The sequence below is a fragment of the Salvelinus alpinus genome, chromosome 13 (genome assembly GCF_045679555.1).
Source record: "Salvelinus alpinus chromosome 13, SLU_Salpinus.1, whole genome shotgun sequence".
Taxonomy (NCBI): Eukaryota; Metazoa; Chordata; class Actinopteri; order Salmoniformes; family Salmonidae; genus Salvelinus; species Salvelinus alpinus.
Window position 1 is genome coordinate 17,569,731 of NC_092098.1, and position 13,017 is coordinate 17,582,747.

At 41.8% G+C, this 13,017-nt stretch overlaps 2 protein-coding genes across 7 annotated transcripts; both read right to left on the minus strand.

Annotated features, from left to right (window-relative positions):
* Positions 1-164: 164 nt before the first annotated feature.
* LOC139537227 (gap junction alpha-3 protein-like) lies at positions 165-4,651 on the minus strand. 2 transcript variants are annotated; one of them, XM_071338316.1, is made up of 2 exons: positions 4,266-4,651; positions 165-1,657 (listed from the first exon to the last, which is right to left on the minus strand). In XM_071338316.1, exon 2 carries the CDS (start codon positions 1,631-1,633, stop codon positions 551-553), a length of 1,083 nt encoding a protein of 360 aa, XP_071194417.1. In that variant the 5' UTR covers positions 1,634-1,657; positions 4,266-4,651; the 3' UTR covers positions 165-550. The 2 variants fall into 2 exon arrangements, with proteins under 2 accessions (XP_071194417.1, XP_071194415.1); XM_071338314.1 differs by having other exon boundaries at positions 165-1,682.
* A 2,664-nt stretch (positions 4,652-7,315) lies between these two features.
* On the minus strand, positions 7,316-11,463 carry LOC139537228 (gap junction beta-1 protein-like). Of its 5 annotated transcripts, none has more exons than XM_071338320.1 (2): positions 11,328-11,463; positions 7,316-9,017 (listed from the first exon to the last, which is right to left on the minus strand). In XM_071338320.1, exon 2 carries the CDS (start codon positions 9,001-9,003, stop codon positions 8,281-8,283), a length of 723 nt encoding a protein of 240 aa, XP_071194421.1. In that variant the 5' UTR covers positions 9,004-9,017; positions 11,328-11,463; the 3' UTR covers positions 7,316-8,280. The 5 variants fall into 5 exon arrangements, with proteins under 5 accessions (XP_071194421.1, XP_071194418.1, XP_071194420.1 ...); XM_071338317.1 differs by lacking the exon at positions 11,328-11,463 and adding an exon at positions 9,440-9,611; XM_071338319.1 differs by lacking the exon at positions 11,328-11,463 and adding an exon at positions 9,124-9,553.
* Between the last annotated feature and the right edge of the window lie 1,554 nt (positions 11,464-13,017).

Genomic DNA, 13,017 nt, shown 5'->3' on the forward strand with positions numbered 1-13,017 from the left:
AAATCTGGTGTACATTTTTATTTATTTTTTAGATAAGGCAGACATGACTCCATTCTTGTAGAGAATGTCACGAGAGGAGAAAAGATTATCTTCCATATTGTTCCTTCCCTAACCTTTCTCTCCTGATACAATGTTTCCTATGAAATGCACATGGTCTACTTTGGTACAGGGTGATGTTTAGGGTGTGGAAATGGGCTAATGCTGTGTTTTGACTGATACCTGTGTTGTGTAAAACCCTGGTTTTATACTTGGGAAATTGTCCAAAAAATTCCAATACATATGCTGATGTGCTATCATGTGTGCAATGATGTCAGAAGGGGAAAACAGGGTTTGTTTGCAGTAATATCGCAAACAGCCGTGGCAGTTTCACCATTAAGAATTCCAGCTTTAATGCATCTCCGACAGTCCCGCTCTGGTCTGGCCCCAAGTCAGATTAGGTCCAAGGCCCAATACTTTTTTCCCGCCACCTCAGGTGGAAACACAAAAGTTTAGATCTGTAGGCCAAGCCACTGTATAAAACCCTGTGGTGGAAATAAGCCAAAACTGTCCCTCAGATCTTTAGATCGTCTAGTCTAGTCTTATTATTGCTGTGCTTGCTGGATCGACTGGGTCGCCGTTGGTTCTCTGCAGGCGACCCTGGAGCAGAACTGGAGCCTTTATTTTCTGTGGTGTCACCCCCTTCTGGTTTACTGTTCATCTCTACGGCCAGGTTATCTCTGTTCTGCTTGTAAGCCACTTTGCTGCTGTAGGGGTGGTAGGCAGTGTCAGGCTCAGTTAAGATGTACTCGTCTGCATGGTAGGGCTCGGGGGCTGGGAGGTGCCTGGGGAAGTAGTTATAGTTCGGGTCAAAGGGCACTACTGCCTCGCTGGGGGCCTTGTACCCTGCCTCAAATGTGGACTGGGCACGTCTATACCGGAGGCCCTGGCGGCACTTGGTGAACCCCAGGTGATACATCTCGACTAGGTTCAGTAGCAGTGAGATGAACGCCACTGCCAGCATGAAGAGGATGAAGATTGTCTTTTCTGTGGGCCTGGAGATGTAGCAGTTCACCACGTTGGGGCAGGGTGAGCGGTTACAGGTGTACAGTGGCTTCAGCTCAAACCCATACAGCAGGTACTGAGCTACGATAAATCCCACCTCAAACAGGGTCTTGAAGATGATGTTGAAGACATAGGTGCGCAGCAGGACCCCTCGCAGGCGGATGCGGCCCTGATCGTCCCGGACTGGGGGCTTCTTGGGCTTGGTGTCGGGCAGCAGCTGCTGCTTGTCATTGTGGATGGCCAGCTGCGCAGCCAAGTCTTTCTCCTTCTGCTTCTGTTTCTCCTCCATGCGCACCAGGTGCAGGATGTGGCCCAGGTAGATCAGAGTGGGCGTGGACACAAAGATGATCTGCAGCACCCAGAAGCGGATGTGAGAGATGGGGAAAGTCTTGTCATAGCAGACATTTTGACAACCAGGCTGCTTGGTGTCGCAGGTGAAGCCAGACTGCTCGTCACCCCACACCTTCTCAGCTGCAGCTCCCAACACCAGGATCCTGAAGATGAAGAGCACGGTCAGCCAGACCTTGCCCACTACAGTGGAGTGCTCCTGGGCACTCTCCAACAGCTTGCCCAACAAGTTCCAGTCCCCCATAGTGGCTCACTCATAGGCTCAGTCCTACAGAGAGATCCAAAACAGGAACCTGCAATCAGAATAAAAACATACAAACTAATGCACTGCATAAGAAACAACATCACAATTGCATTGAAAACCGTTGCATAATAACTTGGAGAGCTTGAGAAAAATGCCTCGCCATTACTATATCATTACACCTAGGGTGGCATAATAAATGTACCTACGTGATGCATTTTCATTTGTAATGTATTTGGTTGTAAACTCATGCATTTGAAGATAAGAGCCAAATATTTTTACTGTGGCCTTTCCAACTCAATAATTTGTTTCTAGTTTTTGGCTGAGGTGTTTTGAGAGGGTTTCTGTAAATTAACCGGATTCACTATCATATATGAGGTTCTGCTTCAAGTTTATGTGGTTCTGTTTCTTCTAGCATGAAAACATTTGTCAATAACTTAATTTGGTCTATGCACCATGCAGAGACCAACTAATAAGTGAGATTGGTGCTTCCTGGTAATAATTTGCCATAATTTATCTGAAGAGAAAGTAATGTCCAGACTTTGAATCATTACCAACCTATGGCCTTGTCATTTCCACACAATTTATTTTTCACAACCTGGAGCCCTAATCCTTAACATTTCTCCAAAATGTGAGAAGTTCTGAAAAACATGAAAAATTGTGTAATGTTGGTCATGTTCCTAGGTTATTGCCATATGCTTGTGAAATGTCTTGTAGAAAAGCTCAGGATGGTGTGTATGCATATTTTGGGGTTTTCCCTTCATTATCCTGAGATAAATACTTTTCCTCAAAGTTCCTCTGTTTTTATTAGCATGTTTGATTTAATGAACACACCCCAGGCAACAGCAGGATATCCACCCTTAAAGTAACACCTGTTTCCTTGAGGAGAAACCTCCCATCAAGCAGACCACTATCTAAGGTTGCATAATTCTGGTAACTTTCCCCAAATTCCCAGGTTTCCAGAAATCCTGGTTGGAGGATTACAGATTTCCTGTTTTTTGTCACTTTATTACGGGAATCTTTCAACCAGAATTTCTGGGAATTTCGGAAAGTTTGCAGCCTTACAATGTAATTTTATTCATTATAGGTGAGATATGAGCACGATGTATGAATGGATGATGTACAGGTAACTGCCAAAATAAAGGAAACACCAACATAAAGTGTCTAAATAGGGCGTTGGGGCACCACGAGCCGCCAGAACAGCTTCAATGCGCCTTGGTAAAGTTGGCATAGATTCTACAAGTGTCTGGAACTCTATTGGAGGAATGTGACACCATTCTTCCACGAGAAATTCCATAATTTGGTGTTTTGTTAATGGTGGTGGAAAACGCTGTCTCAGGTGTCGCTCCAGAATCTCCCACAATTGGCTTGAGATCTGGTGACTGAGACGGCTATGGCATATGGTTTACATCATTTTCATGCTCATCAAACCATTCAGTGACCACTTGTCACTCCCACCAGGATAAAAATGATTCTCCATAGGTTGAAGGCGATCATTCAGAATATCTGTGTATTTATTGGTGTTTACCTTGCCCTCTAAGGGGTTGAGCAGACCTAAACCATGCCAGGAAAAAGTACCCCACACCATAACAGCCACCAGAACCCTCAATTACTCGTGCTTCCTTCATTTTGGCAGTTACCTGTATATTAATCACACTCCTTGTATTTAATGGTAGGCTACTTTATATGTTGTATTTAGTGTATACAGTATGTGATAGCATATCAGGAACAGATCATAGAAATAGGTTGTCTCCCATTTAAAAGGTTATAGAGCAGTATATGTATCTCATACTGATCCTGTTAATAGTCCCAAAAGTGAATAGTCCCCTGCCTGTCATTTTAGTAATACAGGTATCATGTATGAATGTCCATTGCATGAAGACTAAGTACTGACTGTACCCACTACCCAGAGAGTATGCCCTGGAGCAGGTGGTGGCCTGGCCACTCTAGCTTACTGCCAGGCAGTGTAAACTGAAGATCAGATGGAGGAGCTCCAAGACACACATACTGACACACACATGGCAGGTTGCAACTCTCCTCTCCCTAGATATAGATTTATGGTACATTCCCAGGGGTTGAGTGGATACTTTAGTAAACACACCTAGTCCTTGATGCAAGTTAAACTTGCCTCTGGAAGTTGCGGTCAGATTCCCAGATCAGTTTCCCCACAGGGATTTTAAAATGATAAAAAAACGAGGCTGCTGTTACCTAATAGCCTTTCGTGACAGTGTACATGTGGATCACCAATAACTTTTCTCAATCTAAGACTTGTCTGTTTACATTCATCATAGTCCATGATCTAATCATCTCTGACTTCATCTGTTAAATTCTGCTCTTATTACACAATAAATCATATTTTATAACAACACTGGCCTGGTTAGTAGACTGGACTGCAACTACACTGAAATGGCTGTCTTCCCTCATTACAGTTTGAAGTTGAACCATTTCAGAAATTCAGACACTAATACTGACCAACCTGCTTTTGGAGTTGTAATACACACTTTATTATGATACAGTGAAATGACACAATTACTGGCCTCTTGCAGTATGACTGCAGGGACCACTAATAAACATGATTTTACAATGTATGTTTCTTCAGCTGAAACTTTTATAGACACAGTGTGTCAAGACCCACCTTCCCATGATGCTTATCTCCAGTGAAATTGCAGATCCAGTGGTGGCGTCTCCACTTTGGTCGCTATCCATCACAGTCTATACCGTGGTAATCCTGTTCCCGGCAAGACCATGTCCTTGGATAGTGATGACACTAGACTTCTAATGTTAAGCTATATTTTCTACAAATGGTTTCGACAAGTTTTTAGCTCTTGTTGAATCTGCTTACTTACGCCCAATAAATGTGTCCTGTAAAAGTAACCACCAATAGGACCTCTGTAAGAACCCTTTTTCACTGTCAGTTAGCTAGGATGAGAGCACTCACTCCCTGTAGAGAATTATAAAGCCCACTGCTAAAGTGGTGTTTCTTTACAACTGAGTGGCGTGTAAGTAGTCCAATGGGGGGTGGGTTTAAATCTTGCGTGGTTTGGCTCTAAATATAATTCACTGTGAAGGGAGTGACTTTGCTATCACTAAAGGGGATGTGTGTGTGGGGTGGGGTGGGGGGGGTTGGAGTTGAAAGGTGAAGTGTTCCAAGTCCTGTGGCTGTGTGGGGGTGGGAGAGCATCAGAAAATGGAAAAAGGTGGACCCTCCCTTCTTTGTTATGGTTGGGATTGACTGGCACGTACTGTGTCATTGTTGACAGGCTGACAGGAATCTCACAGTCTGTGGTGGTTGTAAATTCAGCAGAGGACATCCTTCCAAACAGAAGCAGTTATATTTACTTTCCCTAAAAGAGACAAAACCATGTTTGGTTAAACTGACCTCGGTTCATTGTAGGGATGAAATCATACCCCTTTAAGCATCAAATTGTATGGTCAGATAAGTCAACAGAGAACACATAGCACATATAAGATAAGAAAATAAGAATTTGTTCTTAACTGACTTGCCTAGTTAAATAAAGGTAAAATAAATAAAAATATGGTACATTGCAAATCTGCACTTTGAAAGGCACAGTATGAATGCTAACCATCAGAAATGATTGTTTATGGGTACTTTCGTGTGTGTAAAATATTACTGTTCTCCGATTTTTAATGAATAGATTTTACTTTTTGTTTTTGCATTTACTATAAATCGCTCTGGATAAGAGCATCTGCTAAATGACAAAAATGTCAAATCTAAATGTTTTACAAACAGATCAAATATGACTGTATTGAATTATTACAATTATAATTATATTGATGTCACAAAATGTAGATATTTGTTACATTTGACTGTGTAAAACCTAGCAGTACTTATTTCTCTGAGAGTGAGGTGGATATATAGTATTTTGCAAAAAAACATGACTATTTATCTTTTTGAAATGAAACCGTCAAGTGATAGATTTTAAACAAATCGTCGTTGAACCCCATGCCATGATTAGATAGTGAAAAAACACATTTCTTTTAGAATTTCTTTAGACAATTAAAGCTAATCTGACAACATTTCTGAAAGTGGATATATACCATTTTGGAATGAAGCTCTTCATATGACCAAAATTTGCTGTATTTATCCAGCAAGAGTCTGATAGCAATAACTCCAGATAACATCTACATTTAGTGGAGCTATACATAGCGGACAGTGAAAATCATTGTGATTAAATGTCTTCCTTCTGTCAGACCTCACACCTCATAGACTCTATATATGGTCTCTATTGACGTGCTCTAGAAAAAGAGAAATGCCCTCACTCTTGCCCCTGCTAGGTCCAGCTGTCCCAAGGGTGAATATTTCTTAGGCTCAGAGGCTGACCCCTCACAAGGCTATGCTATTGATAACCTGGGACCATGCACTCTACCCAGCCTGTCTGAGTCTTTAATCACTGAGGCTGCCTCAGACATTTCCTCACAGGCGGTCTGACAGCTCACGAGAACTCCAGCCTACCTCTGTCTTTTAGAAAGCTTCCCGAGACTTCATTATTTGATTGTGTTTAAATAATAAATCTATGAATTAAACTTTTCCCCCTTCAATTCTTACTCAATGGCACTGTCAATTGATGACCATAACAGCAGAGAATCTATAAACCATTAGTACCTAATGTTTTTGCTTAGTTGTATATGTTAATGCTGCTCTCCTGTGGCGTTCTGAAGTATTACATAAAGGTAACATCACCTTGTAATGCAAGACCACATACAAAATAAAGGAAACACTTGAGTAAATGAGGGATACAAAGTATATTGAAAGCAGGTGCTTCCACATGTGTGGTTCCTGAGTTTATTTACGCAATTAACATCCCATCATGCTTAGGGTCATGTATAAAAATGCCCAGTTGCTCATTGTTTTGGCTACCAATCCTAGAAGAAGAGATCTCTGTGACTGAAAGAGAGGTCTCAAAGGAGCATTGGGGGTTTAAAGGGGGGGGGGGGTGTGTGTGTGTGTGTGTGTGTGTGTGTGTGTGTGTGTGTGTGTGTGTGTGTGTGTGTGTGTGTGTGTGTGTGTGTGTGTGTGTGTGTGTGTGTGTGTGTGTGTGTGTGTGTGTGTGTGTGTGTGTGTGTGTGTGTGTGTGTGTGTGTGTGTGTGTGTGTGTGTGTGTGTGTGTGTGTGTGTGTGTGTGTGTGTGTGTGTGTGTGTGTGTGTGTGTGTGTGTGTGTGTGTGTGTGTGTGTGTGTGTGTGTGTGTGTGTGTGTGTGTGTGTGTGTGTGTGTGTGTTATGTGTTCTCTGTTGACTTATCTGACCATACAATTTGATGCTTAAAGGGGTATGATTTCACATCTGTCTCACCAGATCTCAACCCTATTGAACACGTATGGAAGATTCTGGAGCGGTGCCTTAGATGACGTTTTCCACCACCATCAACTAAACACCAAATGATGGAATTTCTTGTGAAAGAATGGTGCCTTATCCCTCCAATAGAGTTCCAGACACTTGTAGAATCTATGCCAACTTTACCAAGGCGCATTGAAGCTGTTCTGGTGGATCCTGGTGGCCCAACGCCCTATTAAGGCAATTTATGTTGGTGTTTCCTATATTTTGGCAGTTATCTGTACATAAAGCATTCAGAATACACTCACAAGCATATATGCATATAGTTGTGTTTACTACCAGCTCATTATAATATTTCCATGTGGCTATTGTACATAATTAAAATCGAGTATTTTATTAGGAATTTCTAATTTTATTAGGTACAGCAATAAAAACCAGTGCAAGACATTCAATATAAGAAGGCATGGTATACAACAAAACAGGGACTAAAATGCTATATATATTATGAAGTAAAAACTTTACAGTACCACAAATTCTAAACATCTATTATCCTTATACAGCAATGCTGTATATACTGGTAAGAAAAACAATGAGATAGACATTTAAACATGTTCTCTGATCATTCGGTTCTTCCATCGTAACTTAAACGTTGAAAGTTAAGCACATTTTCTCATTCATTATCCATTCTATATTACTCTATACACTTGCATAATCAGTCTCATTCATAGCATTCAAACCACCATTCAGATGTCTTGAAGCACCCACTTGATATTTCACTATGAAAGTGAGGTAGTTATTAGTGGTGCTTTGGAATGGCCTCATTGTTATTAGTAATACTCCACTACAACCACCAGATGTTGGTTAAATTAACCACTTGGACAGTTTTCTTGGGTTAATATTTACAATGGACAATTGAACCCATGCCCAAGCTGTCCTAAGCACGCTACATTATCAGTGATTAAATTGGCTGTCAGGGATTGAAAAATATGTTTAAATCCTAATATAGAATAGATGATGAGATGGTTTAGTTGCTTGAATCTTGCAGAGCATACCGAAGACGGTATATTGAATTCAGCTGAATTTGAGGCGTTGCAAGTTAAGGGCACGTTAATAAAACAGTTTACCGTACTTTTCTTCGGTCTCCTCTTCTGTCGAGCTTGTGTCTATATCCAAATTGATATTGTCATTTTAATCACATCCATTTGAAGTGTCATTTCAACAAGTATAGAAAAAGTGTCGACACCTCATCATGGTGCAGTAAGCAGATTAATGAGTGTTGTTAAGGCCCTTACCTTGAGCTTTGCGCATGTTATGTAACCAATTAGAGTTATACTGCCCTGGTCCGTTTAGTTTGTTCTAGTAAGAGCAGAGCTTTTGGGTGATCCATGCCCCCATGGATGAGTCTCCAGCATTGCTTAAGTGCCTACCGCAAGCCTTCCCTGCCAGGAAGACCACCTCTGCGATGTTGAGCAGGATACAGATCCCTGACACAGCCAGCATGAACACAGTGAAGACAGTCTTCTCTGTGGGCCTGGACACAAAGCAGTCCACCGTGTTGGGGCAGGGGTACGAGTCACACTTGACTAGCCTGATCATCTTGTAGCCGGGGTAGATCATGTAGAAGAGATACATGAAGGTCACTTCGAAGATGATGCGGAAGAACAGGCTGATGATATATGTCCACCAGAGGGCACCTGTGATCTTCATCTTCTGGGTCTTGATCTGCTCCAGGTCCTTGGGGCTGGCCCGGCCAGACAGTTTATAGAGCTTCTTGTCGATGTGTCGGCGATGGGCAACATGCATGGCCACCAGCAGGGCCGGGGTGGACACCAAGATGAGCTGCAGGGCCCACAGACGGATGTGTGAGATGGGGAAGAAGTGGTCATAACAGACGCTGTTGCAGCCGGGCTGCTGGGTATTACAGGTGAAGCCGGACTTCTCGTCGCCCCACACACTCTCTGCTGCAACCACCAGGACCAGGATACGGAAGATGAAGAGGACAGAGAGCCAGATGCGACCGATGCCCGTGGAGTGTCTGTTTACACCGCTGATGACGGCATAAAAGGACGCCCAGTTCATTTTCGATTCCAGGTCTGAAAAACAAGGATAGCATTAAAATGATTTCATTGTAGAAGCTAATAGGTCAACAATGTTGATCATTTGTTGATAATTTTGCATAAAAAAATGTGCCTTACATACGTTAATTATTTCCACAAGATTTCTTTATACAAATACTAATTGCACGGATTGTTACTAAAAACACAGATCTCACATAACCCGATTCACCAGTCAACAACACTGTCCGACCAGCACTGGTCAGCGACTGAGATATTGGGAAATCTCAATAAAGCCATCCCATTCTTTAAAAGCAGAATCCCCCAAGACTAATTCCATATTCTTCAAATCCAACAGCAACTGAGCTCTCTCCAGCTTGCTAAATTTCAGATCTATTTAATTCCATTCCAGTCATTCCTGCCATGCCAGAAGAAGAGACTTGGAGAGATGGAGAGGTTACCAAGCTCAACAGGAGGTGTAAGAGGCATAGGCGGCACCCAGGGTGGAGGACAACGTTGACCCGCCGGTGTAGCATGGACATTGATGTGCGTCCAGTGGAAAACCAAGCCTCTCTACCAGCCCTGACTTTGGTGTGCGGCTTAAGAGCGCAAGTCTTTGGTCTGGCAAAACACATCATGTGATCTTTTTTCCCAAAGTCACTGGCAAGGGTGTAACTGCCCCCATGTGACCATTGTGCCATGTTGACACTGGCACTAACCTGCATGGTATATCTGTTGTCTTCCCACAGCCAGACTGACCACAGACTGGGGTCGTAGTGGTGACTTTCATTAAATGTTCTATAATATTTGAAGTGCGATAACAAAAACTATGATATGTCAATGCAAATTGTCCCTACAAATAACAGGGTTCAGGTCTATTTCACTTTAACTCATTCAAATCAATATATAATGATTTCCAAAATAAAGAGATTATGATTTCCAAAATAAAACCTTTACTTAAAGCTATTATTCAAGATGTGCATGTTTTATTTTCTTACAGTGTGCACCCCTGATTTTCTTAGATACACTATATATACAAAAGTATGTGGACACCCCTTCAAATTAGTGGATTCGGCTATTTCAGACACACCCGTTGCTGACAGCTGTATAGAATTGAGCACATAGCCATGCAATCTCCATAGATAAACATTGGCAGTAGAATGGCCTCACTGAAGAGCTCAGTGACTTTCAACATGGCTCCGTCACAGGATATCACCTTTCTAACAAGTCAGTTTGTCAAATTCCTGCCCTGCTAGAGCTGCCCCGGTCAACTGTTGTTATTGTATAGTGTAAAAGTCTAGGAGCAACAACGGCTCAGCTGTTAAGTGGTAGGACACACAAGCTCACAGAACGGAACTGCTGAGTGCTGAAGCATGTAACGCGTAAAAATTGTCTGTCCTCGAGTGCAACACTCATTCCCAAGTTCCAAACTGTCTCTGGAAGCAATGTCAGCACAATAACTGTTCGTCGGGAGCTTCATGAAATGGGTTTCCATGGCCGAGCAGCCGAGCAGCCGCACACAAGCCTAAGATCACCATGCGCAATGCCAAGTGTCGGCTGGAGTGGTGTAAAGCTCCCCGCCATTGGACTCTGGAGCAGTGGAAACATGTTCTCTGGAGTGATGAATAACGCTTCACCATCTGGCAGTCCGATGGACAAATCTGGGTTTGGTGGATACCAGGAGAACGCTACTTGCCCAAATGCATAGTGCCAACTGTAAAGTTTGGTGGAGGAGGAATGGTCTGGGGCTGTTTTTCATGGTTCGGGCTAGGCCCCTTAGTTCCAGTGAAGGGAAATCTTAATGCTACAGCATACAATGACATTCTAGATTATTCTGTGCTTCCAACTTTGTGGCAACCGTTGGGATGAATTGGAATGCCGACTGCGAGCCAGGCCACATCGCCCAACATCAGTGCCCGACCTCACTAATGCTCTTGTGGCTAAATGGGAGGATGTTCCCACAGTAATGTTCCAACATATAGTGGAAAGCCTTCCCAGAAGAGTGGAGGCTGTTATAGCAGCAAAGGGAGGGCCAACTCCATATTAGTGCCCATGATTTTGGAACGAGATGTTCAATGAGCAGGTGTCCACATACTTTTGGTCATGTAGTCTATTTTACAAGCAATCTATTGTGTGGCTGTTACTGGTTATGAAAAATTAAATAGAACCCAAATGGTGCGTTTAAATCATGTTAATACATCAAATACAGCTTTTTAAGGATAGTTTTAGAATTTTAGAAACCTATTCACCAACATGTAAATCATGACAACAAAAGGAAAATAAAAATGTTTTTTGTACACTTAATTTAGATTTCACAGTTGTAACAAATTATTAAATGCATAACATTACCTTCAGTAGAAGTACTGCACAAACACACCAAGCAATAATTGAGTTGCCATTAGTATAGAAATAGTTTTTTCCATTAGTGACTATGTGAGACAAAACACCATGAGTTTGCATTGCTAATGATTTCTCTCACACTAGCCACTGCCCTGCACAGTCAGTCATATGCTCTTGTGTGAATAATTTACATACAATAGCTGCTTTTATTGGATCCAACAAGCCCCTTTAGAATTCGCCTACCCTCAGCAAAGGAAATAATCTGTGTGGACACAAAGAAGCCTGTCCTATCTATTGTGAACTGTGCTGCAAGGGAAGTGGAGGCTCCTTTTGACGCAATACGGAGTAAAAAGTACAAAATCCAAACAAAGAAAGTCTAACCACATGCAGAGGGAGTAAATCTTATAGATAACGGTTGAGAAATAAATGCTTGCTGTGTGCGATATTTCCAAAGACATTCTAACCTTTCCTTGTATACCCACCTGCTGTCAAAAGGTTCAGAGGAATACTCTTAAATAGTCTTAAAGAAGCCTCAGACAGATCCACATCTAGAGGGAGCTAGGTCCAAGTATGACACACTAGCCTTGTTTATGCCTGCCGCTGAAGAGTTGCAAAGAAAAAGCTTAAGATCGGAAAAAGAACACAGACACTGGACAGAGGAACTCTCCCTAGAAGGCCAATATCCCGGAGCCTCCTCTTCACTGTTGACATTGAGACAGCTGTTTTGTGGGTACTATTTATGAAGCTGCCAGTTGAGGACTTGTGAGGTGTCTGTTTCTCAAACCAGACACTCTAATGTACTTGTCCTCTTACTCAGTTGTGCACCGGGGCCTCCCACTCTTCTTTCTATTCTGGTTAGAGACAGTTTGCCCTGTTCTGTGAAGGGAGTAATACATTGCGTTGTACGAGATCTTCAGTTTCTTGGCAATTTCTCGCATGGAATAGCCTTAATTTCTCTGAACAAGAATAGACTGACGAGTTTCAGAAGAAAGGTCTTTGTTTCTGTCCATTTTGAGCCTGTAATCTAACCCACAAATGCTGATGCTCCAGATACTTAACTAGTCTGAAGAAGGCCAGTTAATTGCTTCTTTAATCAGAACAACAGTTTTTAGCTGTGCTAACATAATTGCAAAAGGGTTTTCTAATGATCAATTAGCCTTTTAAAATTATAAACTTGGATTAGCTAACACAACGTGCCATTGGAACACAGGAGTGATGGTTGCTGATAATGGGCCTCTGTAAGCCTATGTAGATATTCCATAAAAAATCTGCCGTTTCCAGCTACAATTATTATTTACAACATTAACAACGTCTACACTGTACTTCTGATCAATTTGATGTTATTTTAATGGACAATTTTTTGGGTATTTTCTTTCAAAAACAAGGACATTTTTAAGTGACCCCAAACTTTTGAACGGTAGTAGTAACGGTAGTAATTGCATCAAGAAGTTCCTCTGTAATTTCACCTTCACATGAGTCTTTCTGTATGGCTGTTAATTTTACATTATTAATAGAAGAAAATCCACACAATTAGCTTCGGTTAGAGGAGACTGAAACACCTTTTTAGCATTGCTTTTCCTTAGGGTGCATTTTAGTCTCTCAGTTTTTATTGTTATTCATTTGTTTTTTATCCTCTTATGTTTGTTGTGCAGTAAATATTTCAGTTTATATTGTCTTTGTTTTTTATTTGTTTTTTTCC